The sequence below is a fragment of the Diorhabda sublineata genome, chromosome 4 (assembly GCF_026230105.1).
Source record: "Diorhabda sublineata isolate icDioSubl1.1 chromosome 4, icDioSubl1.1, whole genome shotgun sequence".
Lineage (NCBI taxonomy): Eukaryota > Metazoa > Arthropoda > Insecta > Coleoptera > Chrysomelidae > Diorhabda > Diorhabda sublineata.
This window is the reverse complement of record NC_079477.1, coordinates 8,815,522-8,834,772: the sequence shown is the minus strand read 5'-3', so window position 1 is coordinate 8,834,772 and position 19,251 is coordinate 8,815,522. Positions and strand designations below refer to the sequence as shown.

At 31.6% G+C, this 19,251-nt stretch overlaps 1 protein-coding gene across 1 annotated transcript in view; it reads right to left on the bottom strand.

Annotated features, from left to right (window-relative positions):
* The window catches only part of LOC130442499 (protein Wnt-1), a 57,094-nt gene extending 41,302 nt beyond the window's left edge, over positions 1-15,792 (bottom strand). The window contains exons 1-3 of the mRNA XM_056776659.1: positions 15,683-15,792; positions 13,039-13,042; positions 8,227-8,235 (exon numbers count right to left, since the gene is read on the bottom strand). Coding sequence (XP_056632637.1) covers positions 8,227-8,235; positions 13,039-13,042; positions 15,683-15,792 — 123 coding nt within the window. The remainder of the gene's footprint in view (positions 1-8,226; positions 8,236-13,038; positions 13,043-15,682) is intronic.
* Positions 15,793-19,251: the final 3,459 nt, after the last annotated feature.

The following is a 19,251-nucleotide window of genomic DNA, read 5'->3' as shown; positions in this document are numbered from 1 at the left end:
CTCAACTTTTATTCCTAGTTCGTCATTTTTGGAATTGTGTCTTTTTCGCAATTAAGATTGAGATAGTGTTAAATCTTGAGCATTCCATTCCGTAAAAGTTTTCATTTCACTCGTTCATGTTATCTACGATAGTGATTTATTTCAGTTTGAAATGCTTGATACGAAAATATTATTAAACCAGACGAACAAATGACAAATTTGAGATTTGTGGTACGTATCATGGAAAAATATGAAATACAAGTCCATTATTTTTTAAATGTAATGTAATATTTGACATTGATCTGATAAAATCAGTACATATATTATATAAGCTATTATTTTTTAAACCTAAGTATTCTCTATGATGGAATGTGGACGTGGGATACTTAATCGACGCCATACAAACAGAGTAATCTCAATCTACTCAGACATCTGAGCTGTCGTATAAGACATAACGGTGGCAATTGTGTGCTTTGGGCTTTTGTTATGGTGCAAAAAAGTCCTACCAGGACTTGGTGTCAATCTACAGCTCCTTTGGTACAGGCGTGAAATTCGACCGGTTACTGGTCTTTTAACCCAACACGATTATCTAAGTCGCCATTTTCACACTTTAGGCATCACCACTAATCCGGAATAACGCTGCTCCATGGAGGAGGAAGAAACTATAGATCACGTCATTGATGTGCGAGGCTTGAACACTTGGAGAAACTCTACAGTTTGCCTAGTGTCATTAAACAGTTCAATTCAAAGTACATAATTAACTTTCCTAAGGACATCAGTCTTAGTTTCAAGTGGCATACAACGAGACTATCAGAAGCTTATGTATTCAACGGTCCCTGACTGCCCACAACCCAACTATTAACTAAGAGGTTGTGCTAAATATTTTATTTGTATCACGTAAAACTGAATACCTTGAATGATTCAGACATTTGTGGTAATACGTAAAAAATTACCTAAAGTAGCATGCATTTCGGAAAGGTAATTAATGTCAAGTTGAATCAAACATAATAATTTCATAATAAATGATGAAACATTGATCGAAGTGGATATTTTAACTTAACCAGTGTAATCCTCTTCCATGGAATGAATGTTAGTATATTCGATCATCTCAGCAATACACGAAATTTATTACATTGTTCTGAGCGAGAGATTTCAATATGTAATCTGAGCCAGAACCAAATTCTTCATTATCCTTCTCTTCAGTTGCTAGTTTGTTCAAAATGACGACATTTTCATCATAATGCCGTTGACTCCAGCTTAAACAACAGCACTATGGTTAAAATGTCAACAATTTAAACAGTTAGATTTCCGTTCTTCTTCTACTATAGTACCATTTAATACTTTTTCCGACTTAGTATCTCAGTTTCCGTGGTAGTTGTAATTATTTCAATATAAGCCACAACTTATAATGTAGTTTGTGTACATATTTCATTTCAATTTTACAAAGTGTACAGAAATGAATAATATTTCTCTAATCAAAAATATACCTGGTAATAGTTCCGAGTTAAATATGAAGTCAGCTAATACAATTCTAGTTTTTCAGAGGTTTTTTGGTAAAAGCATGATCTCTTGGATTCCGTTCATATCATTTTAATCAAGATATCTTATAGATAGCAGTATATAGTCCTCAAATGAGTTTTGCACTAAAGCGATTATTTTGTTGTTATATGGCATAACTGGTGAACAGCAATAATAAATGTTTTAGAACTCGGCTCCTTTTTTTAAATGATTGTTGGTTTATTGAGACCTTAATCTACATATTCATCTTGCTGTGTGAACTCAAAAGATTGTTTCAAATTGAGGTAAAAAGATTGTTTCAGTTTTTTGGTTGAAGTGGATGTTGCATTATCTTGTGAAGTTTCTAGCAATGTGGTTGTATGTGTAGATGTTCTAAACAGGAGATTGTTTAAACATTAGAAGTAGAATTTCAATATATCTACTACAGATTTGAGTTGAGAACAGTGTTAATATAATTTAGCGTTGTGGTAATTATTTAGGTTCTAGAGTTTTTCTACACACTAAGTTGAAATTTATTAAGAGTTATTAAGGTATAAGTAGGTAGCACAACAAACAAAGTTTGAAACAACTACTGAACAAACTACTGAAACTTACAATACACATAATACCAAACAAAAACATGTACACAAAATTATATATAGAACGAAAAGCGTAACTCCGCAGAGATGTAGGCGTTCAGGAACTACTCCCCTCTCTCTCCCGAGACATAATGATTTTCTCCTCGAATGAAAACGTCTGAGTTCCTGTAAATATCTTGGTTTTTCCTAAAACGTGAACTAGGTATATCGGAGAAGGTTAATTAATTTTATAACAATAGGGAGATTATTAAAGAAATTTGATTTGGAGGTCCTAGAAGAAGGTAGCTTGTACTTCCTGGGGTCGAAGGATTATTGTTTTATTAAGTTATTTGGGGAATTGTATACTCGTATCAAGTATTTTTAAATAAGAGGGCACATGACGTGGTTGCCACAAGTGATTTAAAATATTCTCTACTTCCCTGATTACAATTCACTATGTTCAAATGGGTGTTTCTATTTTATCGACAAAAGTATTTTCATTTTATGTCATTAAAAAAATAGGAAAGATAAATATACCCGTCAAATTGTTTGATTGTTTTGATTCAGGTAGCTCCGGTCTATTCTGATATTGGGTCTTCAATGTATGAAAATATGTTGCAATACTTGAAGAAGTTGAGTACGTCTGCTATTATTAAACTGAAGATTTCATTCTATAAAGCATATTTTCGGTACTGCATTTGGCGATACTCAAACTAAAAGTGCTTCTACAAAATGATAAACATTTTCTTAGAATTCTACTAATATCACGAAAACAAAACTTACCAGTTACAATTCAAGTTGTAAACTTGATGTAATATGATAGAAATGGAATTCTTGAGTCAGATATTTACCGTTAGATCTTTAAAAAAATATTTAAATCTCCATAGAATGCAAATGTAGGCAAACACAAATCGAATAAAAGATTGTTGATATTACTAATTGTTTGAATACCTGCTAAAAGCCATTATAATATTCATTGATGTGCAAAAGAATTCAATAGACACACAGACTACAAACTCGGTTCCGCGTTTAACGGGAATCTACTGAATTTCTAGAATTAAAATGTTTTATTCTTTTGTTTGAATTCACTGTTTCATGGAATAATCTTAAAATTCAAACTAAATTTTTACCTGTAAAAGAATAATAGAGTATACATAATAAAGAAGAAAATCGGCAACATCGTGAATTATTATTATTATTATTATTATTATTATTATTATTATTATTATTATTATTATTATTATTATTATTATTATATATAAACTTTTGATTAGTCACAACTTGTTTCTGTTCTAACTTGTGACAATATTGTTGTAATGAGTATAAAATATAATTTTTATGAGAACTTGCGATATAAATTTAAATTCTGTAATTCGGAAATGATAAACTATTTTATCGAGAGCTAAGTAGAGATAACATGAATTTCGAAATAATAAAGTACTGCCTTTGTTAGAAATGCACTCATCTCAACGTTGTTCCATGACTGATAGCATTTTTGGATGGCTTTATTCATTGCCTTGGTCTCAGGAAAAAGTGGATTTAGCACATTTTTTATTTTTGAAAAACAGCCAGAAGCCACATGGTGCTAAATGTGGTGAACAAAGTGAATATGTATAAAAGAAGCTCCTCTGGCATGTCGTTTTGAGGTGATGGAGAAGAAACCCGTCAGAACATGCTTGTTTCAGCTTATCATCTCAACATTTTCATCTGTGTTTGAGATCGAAGAACGTCTCCGTTCCATTTGACCAATTTTAACTTTTAAAGCTTCAAACTTTTTAAAATGACTATGTTATCAAAATAGACAGATCATAATATTTCTTTGGCGTTCTTTGACACTTTCCCTAACTTAAATAGACGTTAAAAATTTATGTTTCACAACAGACATATATGATTTAATTAACACAGCAGTAGCAGCAAACTACCAAAACGAAACAAATATGAACTTATTATTATTTCAACACATGACGATATGGGACTTACTTCAAATAGATGTAGTTCATTAACGCTACACATCGCCGGCAATTTGTTTCTGACGAATATCGTTCGTAGAGTTCATTCACTTATGAGCATAATTATCTTTGACTAGGATGTACTGCTACTGGCGTCATTTTAAAGGAAAAGTAAGCAAAAAAGAAAAATTTTCCGAACTTTAACGTACAGAATGTCACCCGAAGCTACAAAATTCCGTAAAAAGCGCTAAGTAAAAATCAAATTTAATTACTTTTTTCAAAGTATTGTAAGACTGTTTTCAAATACAAGCTTGGCAAGAGATTATTCACAACAGAAACTGACGAAATTGATTTAAATTCAATATACACAAATCAAATAATGACACTCAGAAATCGAAGCGTTACCACAAATATAAGTAAAATACATTTAAGGAGAATTTATCAAGTAAGCAGAATTTATCCTCAAAATTTCTGACTATTGAACGATAAAGGTGACGAAGCAAGGCGATTGCAGTTAAGTTTGTCTTAAACTTTTACCAGAAATGGGACTTCGTCTTCCCAAAACTCTCGATATTGGAGTGAACGCAATATCCATTAATAAATAATTTGAGAAGGCAGTAATTCAAAAAAGTGATTGTTTGGTGTGCCATGTCATACGAGCTAAGAATCATTGCACTTCTATTTATTCAAGGAGCGTTGAATCGGCATACTTAAAATTCCTTAAAATTATATAAGCCAATTTTCTCTGAATATTTGACAGACATAGCGGCTACACAAAATATTGCTCATCGGCTGAACAATCAGTTTCGTAGTATAAGTATGCCATAGTAATCTAATAGATCTCTAGATATTATAATTATAGCTTTTTTGTATGGGGAAGGCTAAAACAAAGAGTTTAGCGAATAATTATTCTAATAACTCGTGCAGTTCGATCAGTTTTTAGAGAATATATACGAAGATGGTGCCAGAAGTATGGGGTCCAATAAAGAAAACAATAATTTAGGAGAAATATCTATTTATTTTTCATCGTAATCTCATTTTAGTTGCTTAAACTTTTTCCGGCGATGTTCAATAAGTTCGATACCTTCAAACTCCTCAAAATAGCCATTATCTGCCCACATCACCTCATCATTGTTGGAAAATCTTTGTCAAGTCCAAATTTTCTATTAATATGCGATGTACCGCACTTTTCGAAATGTTTACTATGTCTGCTAGCTCGCGCAATTTAGGTCAATGATCATACAGTACCGATTTGTAAATTTTCTGCAACATTTGTCGTCCCCTCATTTGATCGACCACTTCGATGCTAGTCTTCGCAGGTTGAATGGCATCGTTTTAACTCTGCTATCCAATATTTTACTGTTGATAACGAAGTCTCACCTAGAGTAGAATCTAGTTCAGTTTTTATATTAGTTGGGCTAAGGTCCTCCAAATAAAAGTATTGTTTCACATAACTATGACTAATTTTTTCCATATTTACAAATTCAATATTGATGGCTACCAAACAAATACTAAACAACGTGGCTTCTTCAAACTTGGAACGTCTATGCTGTATAGATTGTGCTCTTTCTAATACAGCGGTATTTTTTAAGCAACTAACGCCATATCTAGTTCAGTACAGGTACTTCTGTGACTATACTCGCACAGGTATCTTTTGAACAATCCCGAAAACGTATTGACAACTTAACATTCAATCTGGCTCACTTTTATTTAATTACCTGTAATTAGTTGTTTGAATCCAAGAGTATTGTACCAAGTATGAATTTTTCTATATAATAAAAATTGAATATCGAAGTTAACAACTGATATCAGAGTTTTGTTGACTTTAAACAATTGTTTCTAATAACCCTTTTATGTACTTGCCACTTCACTTCACAGGAAAATACGTTATTTGGAAAAATTCCGAGACATAGTTGATTTTTTCACAGCTTACATATGTTAGGAATTACTCTTTTGTCTAGGTCAAACGTCAAGAAATAAAAATTGGAATCGAGAATTTTTGATATTTTACTTGAGTATACCTGGGATACATTGTATATTTAGAAACAAATGTTTTTAATAAATATTTGAAATTTTCTTCTATTCGAATTATAATAAATATTTTTTTAGTATTCCATCGAAGCTATTCTCTATTCTCCTAGTGCTGTAAATTAGTAATCATTTCAACTTGGAAACTTAACTCACAGATTACAAATTCAATTAATCACTGTTATGCATCATTTAATTAATCTTTATAATCTGTATGTGAAATAGGACGATCAAATGTGGAATGACTGAATAAAAATCCAAAAATCTTACGAATTTCAATGGCGATGGTCTTGATAAGTATCCTGTCTATCAAAAGCGACGGTAGCTGACAACTTTTGATGTATACGCGCCAAGTCGGGCTGTACACGGGCACGAACGTAATCCTGTAAATCTTCGCTGTCAGTCCGGAACGATGTGACCGAACTTTTAATGAAACATTTTAGAAAATTTGGGCAGCCAAGATACGTGCGACGATTTGGAAGTTCACAGATATAATCTCAAGAACGAAAGATTGATTTCGAACCTTTTGGGAGAAATTGCTCGAGTGAAAGGACCACAACTAAAAAAATTATTTGTTGTACGATGAAAAATTGGAAAGAATAAATAGATGTAATTTAAATACGAAATTCATTTGAAATAATATGTCAGTATATGATGTGTCAAAAACATTATATTATAACATAGTTACTGAAGGGAGGTACATACTTTTAGTAAAAGTTAAAGAAGCCAGAAATAAAGAGCAAACCGACTATTGGAAACACAATGTAGTAACAGTTATGATAAACTATTTAAAACAGATTATAATGGTTTGTAGTCAATACAAAACAATGCAATAAACTGGACAATTCAAAGAGAAATAAGAAGAATAAAACTTTAGGTTGAATCTTTTATTCTGAGCTCAATATTCAACCTTCAGAATTCCCAATTATTATTAAAACCTCCTGTATAGATTGAAATAAACTTGACTTTTCGAGCCAGTTCAATGATATTAGGAAGTAGGAGAAACTAATGATGGACAGACAAAAATACCTGAGATAATGAAAATAGAATAAGAAATAGAGAAAAGATACAAGCTACAAAATTATGAACGAACCTGTACTTAAATGAAATTTTCAATCCTTGGATATAGAACCTTTGAGAATAATCAATCAAAAGCACGTTTCAGCAGGCCATTTCTTAAATTTCCATTGATAACAAAAAGTTATTTAGATTTGACTTAGTTTCAGGTACATCTGATGAGTACGTTTCACACGAATTTTTTTGACTACAATTGAGCTACTGAACAACTCGTACTATGTGGTCAATTTCTTTTGGTCAGTATTCGATATGGAACCATTTAAAAAGGCATGTTTATTACAGATCGCTGCTCACTAGTTTCCTTCAGCGGTCAACCGGACCTGTTAAGGTCTACATTAGATGCGTCCGAGTTGACCATTTTCTTATCTATAGGCTAAGAACACATTACTAAAAAAAATTACAGCTACCTCTAGATTTTAATCCAGTTAAATTAGGTTACATTTTTAGTCATAAAATTTCAACTAATTACTTTAAATTCATCCGTGGTAGTTATCCCAATATAAGAGGGGGTGCTATGATTAAGTTGGTAATATGTATTTTACTTAAGTTCCAGGTAAAAAATCCAGAACTCAATATTTAGATATCAATAATCCTGGCAAGTATAATTAATTTACAGAAGTATTTAGTACCACATTTCTTGGGAGGCCTTATGGACGCAATTCGTATACAACTCTTACAGTAATCCGGGACGCAACTCGTATGTAACCTTACAGAAGTTATGAAAGCAATAGAATGAATGTTGACTATTTTGCAAACTATTGACCACACTGGAATTTATGGTAGAAGTACAAACGACGCTGGTTTTGTCGACGGTGTCTATTTCATACACTATGTATAAGTTCATATAGATCACAGAGAAGTGGAAACTGGAGCTAGATCTAGGAAAAAAGAGACTACCAGAAGACTTATATGAGCACGGGACGATGACGTGGAAGTAAATAAGGAAATTACCAAAGGTTGTCAAAGAAAATTGGAAAAATAGTGAAACAAATTTGAGCGGAATGTTCTTAAAACTTGTTCGTTTGGAGACGAACATTTGGTAGTCGAAATGCGTATCAGACAGTGCTTACGTAGTGGTAGTAGTAATTCAATGTCAGTATCATCACCAATAGTTCCACAAATCCCAGCTTAATTGAATAATATATAATTTAGTATCAAAATTATTTTGAGTGTTTGATTGACCCTCATATTAACTTTCCAGTATTATTTACAATTGAAGGTGTGATTCATATGTTAAAGCTGTTAAGCCGGATAAGAACGGATGTGATAAATAGAAGATTTATTTGAACTTTATATCAACAGGTTACTGCGTCGTGATTTATCTCTGAAAAATCTCGGAATTTTATAAGAAGAAGGTGTACCAGCAAACAATAATCATGAGAAAATTCCGTAATGATAAAATTAAAATATTTACCCGTAACAGGTAAAATATGTACCTGATACATACTCGGAGTTTGCATTGAATACAGTAATTTGTCACTATCAATCGATTTTATATAGAATAAATAAATCAAGCTGATAGAAACGGCTTTTTCTTCTTCTTCTTATTTATGTTTATAATAAAATAGATGACGCGGACTGATATGAGCTTCCTTATAAAAAAATAGACATATATTTCGCGTTAAGATTTTTCTCGCTAATGTCAACTCCAGTAAATACCGTTAATATTTTGCTAATTATTCAGCTCAGATTGAGATGATGGTTGAAGATATGATCGTGTTTAAAAATTTCAAATTCTTTTTAACAAATTTAAATGATCAATAATTAAACTAATACCACATTTTCTATTATTTATTAAAAAAAAATTTAATACTTCGAAATTGTCTTTGAATACCTGATAAACAACTAACTTCCGATTCACGATATTGCAGTGTTCATCTGGGATACACGAAGGTGCTTTGTCCACTCTCAACATGACTAAGGTCTAGTACCTGTGTTCGTTGCATTCAATCCAGTGCTAGTAATACGATAGTAATACGATTATTAGATGCCGATTAAATAGCTTTGCTACTAACAATATACTATAATAGTGTGTGGTGCAGTATGAAAATTGCTTTTAACTTATTGATATATATTTGAATATCCATATGGAGAGAAGATTTGATTAAAAATGAAGGGTAGGCCATTATAAAACATTATTATAGGAAAAACTGGTATAAGTAGGAGAGAAAACATCAAAACGATTTTTTCTGAAGATATTTATTCCAATTGTTTTAGATCAGAAGTTGTAACAGAAAAATTTATTGTAATCATTTTTTCCCTTATTTTTCATGGCAAGAAAGTTTGGACGGACTTAGGGGTCATCGACCTGGAGCACTTAAGTGTAAAGATAGAAAGACAGGAAAATTTCAAAAGCCAACTCTATAATTCTATGGAGTAATGCGTCATTGATATCAAACATTATAATGCTTGATTGATTTGTACTGATCGATTAAATATACAAAGAATAATGCGAATAATAGATATTATATGTTAAAAAGTAAAGATAAGTCCATGGCAAAACCTAAACCTGTTTACAGAGTAGAAGGCACTTTAGGCATTATTGCGAAATGTGGGAAAGGATGATATCGATTTGATTTCAATTTGCAAGTGATTGTACATTCTTTTGTATTGTAAAATATTGAGCACTTAACTAATTCTGAACGTGGAGTGGGTAGGTAGAGGTCGTGCTCCGCGTGGATAGCCATGCAACGAACTTTCTGGAATTGGAGAAGTGTGCTTACGAATTAGACAAACGGATGCAAAGATGAATAAGGAAGGAGGAGTCAGAATTTTCAGTCTTTTGAAGATGTCCTGAAGCATATCTTAGTCTAGTGATTAAGTTATCAGTGTGATTGAGTTACTGGAAATGTTAAATATGTTTTAGTTTTTAAAAATTGATATTGCAAATTTTCTGTATAAAGCTCGAGTTCGAAATATTCTTATGGTTCAAATTGATTGAATATTAAGAAACGCCGCTAGAGATATTAGACTTAGAGGACTGTCAATGTTTTTCTTGCTTGAAGTCACTGGAAATATTTTTATGTCTTTAATCGGTCAAAGATTAACCATACGCTCATTAAACCGCCAAATTTGCACTTTTCTTCTGCAAAATTTTAGATGATGGCTCAGAGAGTCGTTTTATCAATCTAGTGATAATTTATTTTCATACCTATGGACTTATATTTTCTTGCTTAGCTTTTTTAACTTTGAAGAGCTACAATGCTTTCTTAATTTCTGTGGACCAGATGGATATTTCCTTGACTTTAGATTTCAAATTATATTGCTGGTATCTGTTAGAGTATTGTCTGTAGTCGGTGAGAATGTATTTGACAGACTCAGAAACGTGACAATTTTTTGAGTGAGTTTGGTGTGGTTAATACATCTTGTTATTGTCACAACTTCTCTCCTACTCAAAAAATTTAAATGCAGAGGTGAGAAGTATATGGTTGCACTCTGTGTAGTGCCATAAATCTTGGGTGAAGGTTTTGAAGTAAGTCATGAGATCAAGTATCAAGCTGAACTAGGATTTCTGAAGTGTGTAGTATATGCATAACATTTTTCATATAAACGAATATAAAAGATTCAGAAGACACAATTTGGAAATATTATAATATGTAACGTTTATATTTTAGGCTACTTTTCAGGCATTGGGAACTACTGTGGGTTTTTATAAAATATATTTGAAGTAAAGGATGACATTAATCTTATAGCTGGAATTTGTTGAGTAATACCAAAATATCTTTATCATTCTGCCATATTTTCAATCATATCCATCATCTCCACCGTTATCTATAACTGGAAAAGGCTTTCGGATTGTTTATTACAACGCCTGTATGTATAGATTCAGATTTATTCTAATATTATTAGAAAACCACTTTCAGTTCTATCAAACAGACTAGCGCATTCGCCAATTTATAGAAGTAAACTAGAAATATTTATTTAGGTACAGTTAAGTTGTTTATAACAACTTTGTAGTTGAAACCACATAAGCCTGTGGGTAATTAAACTCTTTGTTGTAATTAACACTTTCGTAACATTCTTGGTTTCCTTTTATAACCAGAACCAGATGTTTTCGTAGATATTCAGTCATACTACAGTTGAAACATTTAAACAGAAAATAAATGGAATTGTCTTTGTGATATTTGCATGCACAAAAATTCGATATCTTTCATACAGTCGAACTATGATTTATTACGAATGATCATTTCATGATTCTCTGTATCAAGATACCCAATTCGTCGAAGGTTTTCTTCGTAAAATTTGTTTTTTAAAAGGAGCAGATTTAAGTTACAAGGGGTGCTACTTGAGTTTTGACATATGACAACACTTATGTGAATATGTCAAATTTGACATTACCACCATATAGATTGACATTTTTATTGTGAACGTACTAAGAAGGTGTTGTCATAAGATTGCTATTTGAGTCGTTTACAGAAACTTCAAGCATTCAACTTTGTCAAAAAATGGATTTTCGTGCGATGATTTACTATGGCTTGAATTGAACCAACAGCAATGTGCATATCAACTCGCTTCGACTTTTGATGATGAAGCACCATCTCGAGACACCGTGTTTTGCGGGTTTTCCGAGTTCAATCGCTACAGTATGAATTTCGTAAAGATCTTTCAAAATCTGCTGCTGTGCCAGAAAACATCGATGCGCATACATTCAATATTGCATGAACATTTGGTTCTCGAAAAAATTTTTTATAATTTGACAATCAAATCAATCGGTGCAAAGAAATGCTGGAAAAAATCAATCGCGGTACTTCTAAGAATGTCAAATGATCTTGACAGGTAAGTAATTATGGATTATGGATATGAACCTGATATCCAACAAAAATTGTTCCCGCACGAAGCACTTCGAAGCAAATGGTCGTTTGTTTTTTTGGAATAACCGGACATGTCGCCATCGTTCCATTAGAACAATGTATAGCAGTTAATTCTGAATAGTAGAAACACAAAAAAAAATAAGTGAAAGCAAATCAATTTCCACCACAAGAATGCTCCCACACATCAGTTCAAACATAAACAGTTGAAACATCGAATTGATGGGTCATCCGCCATACATTTCTTGTTTGGTGCTCAATGATTTCTTCTTATTTCCGCAGATTATCAAATAAATTACGAAATCAACGTTTTCCTACACCTGAAGAAGCGTTGGATGCGTTCAAATCACATGTTTTGAGAGTCAGATGGAAAATATTTTGGAAAAAATATAAAGCCATATCCAATTATAACTATTTGTCTATTTCAAGTAGGAACTATCATCTGACATAGAAATTATAACAATCTTCGTAATTTCAGATATAATGCAAAAAGACGTCAATAACTATAATGTCAATCACAACATATTCAATTTCTAATTCTAAGTTATTTCTAAAATTTGATTCTCTAATATATTATAAAATTTACTCAAAGAATTTGGACTACTCTTTTATGATCGCTGCTTCTCTTTAAGTCAGAATTAAGAAAAAATCTATTTCAAATGAATAACTGTCCAGTGAAGATTCGTTAGAATTTTCAAATTCATCTGTTGGGTTCCTAAGTATTAAACAGTTTAGAAGGAGGAACAAAAAGAATAAAACAAGTACAATATGGAAGAAGATTATTATTGAATGGAAAATTGATAGCTTAACAGATTAGCTCTTCTGTTGTGGAAAGAGAATAAAAGACAAAAATGAATACGACACAAATAATTATAAAATTAAAGAATGACAATTTTTTGATTTGCATGAAATAAATCAACTTTTTCGGTATTATATAACTTGAAATATCATGAAAACATGCAATGTTTATATTCAATTGTGAGTAAAAACTTTAACAAAAAGCATTCTAATTGTTCTAGTATAGATATTTTTCGTTCGCAGTAAATTACATAAAAAACAATTAATATGAAGATCAGACTGAGAGCGTGTACAGAATCAAGTCAATGTCAAAATAGTCTTTACACCACTGAAAACATTTAAATATCCATAAAATCGTTTTATGACGACAAAGTAATTTTACAGATAGTAAATTTACTTGGCAGTAAACTTTTTTTAGGAGCTGTGAGAGATTCTTCTCGGTGTATAACGTTCTTTCGGTTAAAATATGAATCGCTTTGTATCCACAAAGGAAATATATTAAACTAATTAACTATAAAGTTCCGACGTAGGTTCAAGAATTCCCTTTATATATGCACTTCACTAAGCATTAGCTTCTTCAAACCCTGCGTACCAATAAAATAATTTACTGCTTTTAAGCGCAGCTATTAAACTCTTTCAGGAATTGATGCGAATAACTTTTGATTAACATCTCATGAATATATTCATGAGGATGTGCGTAAGGACATACTATTTTTATGATATACGATATGTATTAATTAAAACACGAGATATAAACTTGAAGATGCTCAGAATCTCATTCATTTTTCATTTTATTAATAAAGATATTTATCTAATCAGTTTTTTTTCACTTTTTTATATCGATGTTTATTAGGACTTATCATTAATTTGTAAACTTAATTTTAAAAAAATAGGATAATTCACACAACACTTAGGTAGTTTCCTAAGAGATGTTATCATTGAATTATTTATCACAATTTGATTTAATGGAGAATCGCAATATGTAACATGCTTGGATATCGCATTTTGTAAAGGTCATTAACGTAAATCAGATAATGCTAATAACAACTTTACAATTAAATCAATTATACATGAGCATTATTTTTGATGATATTTTGAAATTTGAACTTGTCGATACAAACCAACTATCAAGTTAAGTCTTTACTTATCTTATCGTCTTTACCTGTTGGGATCGCTGAATTTATGTTAAAATCTTTGTTACGTATATTTTCTAAGGGGCATTTACCATATCGCATAATACTCTTTGATAAGTTTGAATGCTCGTTATATTGATGTCCTTCGTACTTCCCACAGTTGGATTTCTTAGAGCCACACCAGCTTCAGTATATAATTGTATATTGAAATGATGTTACATGCCAATAAGTTATATTGTCGGTGAAGTAAACAATGATAGTGATTAGATTTTCAACTTTGTTCTGATTTTTCGTTACTACATTTGTAATTTTAGGATTCTATGATATAATTACCAAGATAATGGGTCAAGTTCCATATCCAAATTATTTAAGATGAAAGTCGGAATAGCTGGATAAGCGGTAGTAATATGATTTTGAAAAGGAAACCATTATATTGAAAACAGTGTATCGCAGAGGAAAAATATGTAAAATTGCTCAATACAATACATTAGTGAACAGAGGATGAAATTAATGAGATTGATACAAGATTTTCTCCAAAAAAAATGAGAAAAGACTTTGAAATTTACTGTACTATTATTGGAATTGGGAAATTACTCTTAAAAAATTTACACCAGTTATTTGTAACCAATAAAAAGTAAGAAAGAGAAAAAGAAAGTAAGGAAGATGTTACAGTGGAAATGACGTCACAACAAAACAATGTTTTTCTTTATTATTCAAGTTATTTTTTATTTTATTACTTGAAGGCATTATTTACATTTTGCGATGGCACAATTTTATACTGCGTGTATAAAATAGTGCCTTGTTTAGACTTGAAATTACTTTTGAAGATATTTTTTGAAAACTATATTTTAGTTAGATAATATAATAAAACAAATCTTTTACTCTTCCTTTTCGATAAATTCCAAAGAGACAATATACATTATTATTTTTAAACTTTAAGTACTTATTTATGTTATTTTGATTACCTATTGTAATTATTGTTTATTTGGAAAACACAGGTTGAAAACAGCAATTTGAGCTTGTTTTCGATATTCTTCGATTCATTTGGGAAAAAAATGGAACTGACCTCATGGACTAATTATTTTTTTCTTGTCTTCACTAGTTTGTTTTTTTGGTTTCAAATGTTCTTACGAACTACTACGTATTGTTAAATTGAATTCATAATATTCTATAATTTGGAATTTGAAATGTCGAGTTCTAGTTGAGGAAGTTTTCCAAAAATATTAGACGAAATTTCATTTATTTTTAGAGAAGCTTTTTAAAATGAACTCCGCACCAATAGATTGCATTTGTACTTTGATAATATATTAATATTACCACCGAATACAGTGTCTTTTGGAGGGTAGTAAGGGTTCCAATCGACCAAACGATTCATTATTTCTCCTAATATAGAAATTCTCAAAATTTGAAACTCGTTTTATAATGGATGAAAATTCTATTTCAATGGAGTTTGGTTACGAAATAGAAGAAGCCAATATTATTAATGAGAGATCAAATTATTTTAAAATTTTGAAAGAACGCTTTCTCTCAAAACATGTTTCGGATATTTCAAACGTCTTCAATATCATTTTAATGCCCTAACTTTGGTGTCAATGATCACAAATTATTTTTTATCTAGCTATAAATTTAGTTTAAATCATTCATTCTTTCAAATTTTGTCTAAATTAATCGTCTTAAATTTTTCTAATAAATAATTTTACTCTCATTAAAGGGCAAATTTTGGTATATAATTAATATTTTAATGAACATGAGTAAACATAATGTATTGTTTCGGAATATTTACACTGTAATTAGCAATGATGTGCGATAAAAAAAATGAAAAAAAATTCGCATACCACCACATGGATCCCTTCCCCCTGTTTTTGCTCCTAGCTGATATATTTCCAATGTTACTGCTATCGGAAACGGAGAGTAACATCACAATAACTGTCACTGTCACCTTCATTCTGTCAATGTGCACCCGCATGTCACCTTTCGTTCCGATAAAACCACGACAATCGAACACACCAGTCACAAAAAATAAACAATATCACCTGAAAGACACTGTTTAGTATATTTACTTACTCGAGGGGTTTGAGATGATGTGGGGGTAGGGGGTCGAAATCGGCCGATATTCACCGAGTAGTTTGAGGAGGAGTCATATGTCCTGACCACCCACTGACGAGTCCTTTGACGTACTGAGATACCTGCACGTGTGGTCCTTAACACGTGCATCCTTGCCCCTCCTCTTTGCAATATTCTATCCAATAACGTGGCTTCACCACGCCCAAGGTCGTGCCTACTGCGTACAATTTGCCGCCATTGCTCGGTAAAAATGTAAGCAGAAATTGTACATACCTTTTCGGAAAATTTCAGAAGCTTTCGGCGGATGTAACATAAACTCAAAATATTCTAACGTCAACTATATTTCTTTATCTTTATATTTCTAACATGAGACTGTGAGAGTTTTTGTAATTTTAAACTGGAATTCCAACGATCTTTATGAGAAGGTATGATATGTATTTGGCATTTCCTTTTGTTTTGTTTTTTTTTTACTTTCCTCGGTTTGGGAACGGAATGTGGGATTCTTTGTTCATTCAAGTTTTGGAGGTACCGGCATTTCAATTATTCTTCTTTTATTATAAATTGATTAACGACAAACCCGCATTGAACCAAGTATATAAATAATATATTGATATCAGCGGTTTTTTGAAAATGGAAGTACTAATATTAAAAATCATGGGCACAAGACTTTATGTATTTGAACTTTCTTAAACATTTCTCTCAAAAATCGAAAATTTATGCTGACATATTGTTTTGGAAGGAAGGTGTGAAATGATCCTTGAGCTGACAGTTAACCATTGCAGTATAAACGATTTTTATTTACTCACGTAAATACTCTTTTCACTCACGTCGTTGAATATATTATCAGCTCGTTAATCGTTTTAATGGATTCAAATATTTGCTATTTTTGACGTCTTTAAAAACTCATTAGAGAAATAATATTGGATTACCTAAATTGATTTAGTCGTGAACCTAAACTAATATAAGTCAATTAAGACAGCTAACCTTGGACTTGGTTTATTTTCTCTTCCCTATATTTCAGACAAAGGATTTTGGCACTGTTTTAAAAGACATAAGTAGGAATGACCAAAAAGATATGGTCCTTGGCGAAGGGTTGTGAGTCAACTAACCACCGTTGTATGGATTAATTCACGCCATAAAAAACGTGTATCTTATTTATTTGAAAAATCTGATTAACCAGCCAAATAAAAAACGATAGGAAATGATGCAGTTGCACCTGTACCCGCCGACCTAACTACCAGCTTACCAAAATAAATAAAAAAAAATGATAAAAACACAAAAAAGCAATGATAAAAAAACCAATAACAAAAAAATACATTCCCACAACTTGTATCGCGCGCTTCTTTCTTTTTTTTACACTCCTTATTTTCATTGTTCACTTTTTCTTTCTCAGTCTAATGCAGTGCAGTTTTTATATCAGGGCTAAACCCCGGAATACGTTCATCCAGCGCACAGCTTATATAGGAGGGTGCATCGAGCGCACATTTGCGCGTATATAGACGATATCTTTAATCCGTGTATTTAGCTTGAAATGTTTATTACCGTAAATAAAAGAGTTAATAGAATAACAAACAGTTAACACTCCTAACCTTACCTAACCATTCTTAAATTAAGAGGCTTTTTTGTATAACATTCAAAATGAGGCATTTTTTAATTATTTTGAACCGAATAAAAAATGCATTTATTCTTAAGAAAAATAATTTTTTCTATTAATTTTTGTACAATATTTTGGAAAATCTTAGATGTTGTTGACGGTTTTTCGTTTTGTCATTTGCCCATTTTTAGGACTCACTTCGGCAGATCAAATTTTCTTGTGCGCTCGTCGAACAATCGAAACAGGTAGTGTGCGCTCGATACACCAAACCCCGTTCCTAAACTTTAAAATTTTCCCCAAACCATTAAAAAAATCGACGAAAATCTCTCTAGTTAAAAAACATTGTTCTACTGTGCTATTGTTTCAGCTACTAACATAGAAAATACATTTAATGTTTCATTTCATCAACAAAGTTAAATTAACCTAAAAATTGAGTGATGTTCAGTGATGTGAATATTAATAATACGAGTACGATTCTTAGAATTATGAGCATTATTCACAAAATTTGTTTGAATGTGTTCTCAATTTCTATCAATTTGCAGAGGCACTCGATTCGCTCTGTTTCTTGAAAGATGGTGGAACATCAGCAATATTCACATCAAAAGCTTGATAGAGAATTCAATACAGCAATTCTTTCGCAAAAGTTTGCCAAAAGTACGGTATCTGGAATTGCATTAGCACGAACTGAAAGAAATTCATTTAACACAAAGAAACAACATTTGCGATATGCACTTTACACGAAATGAAACCGATCCTTTCTTGAAACAAATCATCACTGGCGATGAAAAATGGGTCCTGTACAGTAATATAATACGAAAACGATCATGAAACAAACACCGTGAATCATTAAAAACCACATAGAAAGCTGAAAAACAACAAAAAAGCTCATGCTGTCAGGTTGGGGGGATTATAATGGTGTTGTGTTTTTTGAACTGCTTCCAATAAACCAAACGATCAATTCTGATGTTTAATGTCAACAATTGATAAAACTGGATGAAGCAATCATAGAAAAACAGTCAGAATCGTCAAATCGGAGAGGTTTAGTGTTCCATCATGATAATGCAACGCCTCACATATCTTTCATAATTCGTGGGAAACTATTGGACCTTAGCTGAGAAATGATGCAATATCAACCATAACGCCATGATCTGGCTCCATCTGATTACCATTTATTTCGAAGTTTGCAGAATTCTCTCTTCCACAAATGACGAGGATCATCGCACCTGGTTCAGTTTTTTGCTGATAAAGACCAGAAATTTTGTGAGCTGAAAGAAAGATGGCAAAAGGGCATTGAGCAAAATGAGAATTATGAGTATAAAATTGATTAGAAATTATTCTTTGTTAAGTGTTTTATTTTATACCACAAAACTGAAATTACTTTGTCGCCAATCAATAAATTATTGTGCAACACATGTACAAAAATAGAACTTTTACTGCGCGATATTGTTAAGGTATAGTGCAAAAGAATAGTGAATGAATATTTTTATTTACAATCAACGGTTGTGCTTCGTTTCGAAGGTAAAATTCCAAAAGTCAATGTCACTATTTTCTCACGCTCACGTTTCTTTAAATTTCTTATGTATGTCTTTTTTATCTTATTTTGAATACTCCGTGGAAAAGAATGTATGAAATAAATTTCGACATTTTTTTAAGATCGATTTTTATGTTTGAATCGTCTCAGGCCATATTTAAGATAATACCAGGAATCTTCATTGATACGCTTTTCTGAATTTTTTTTGTTGGTGT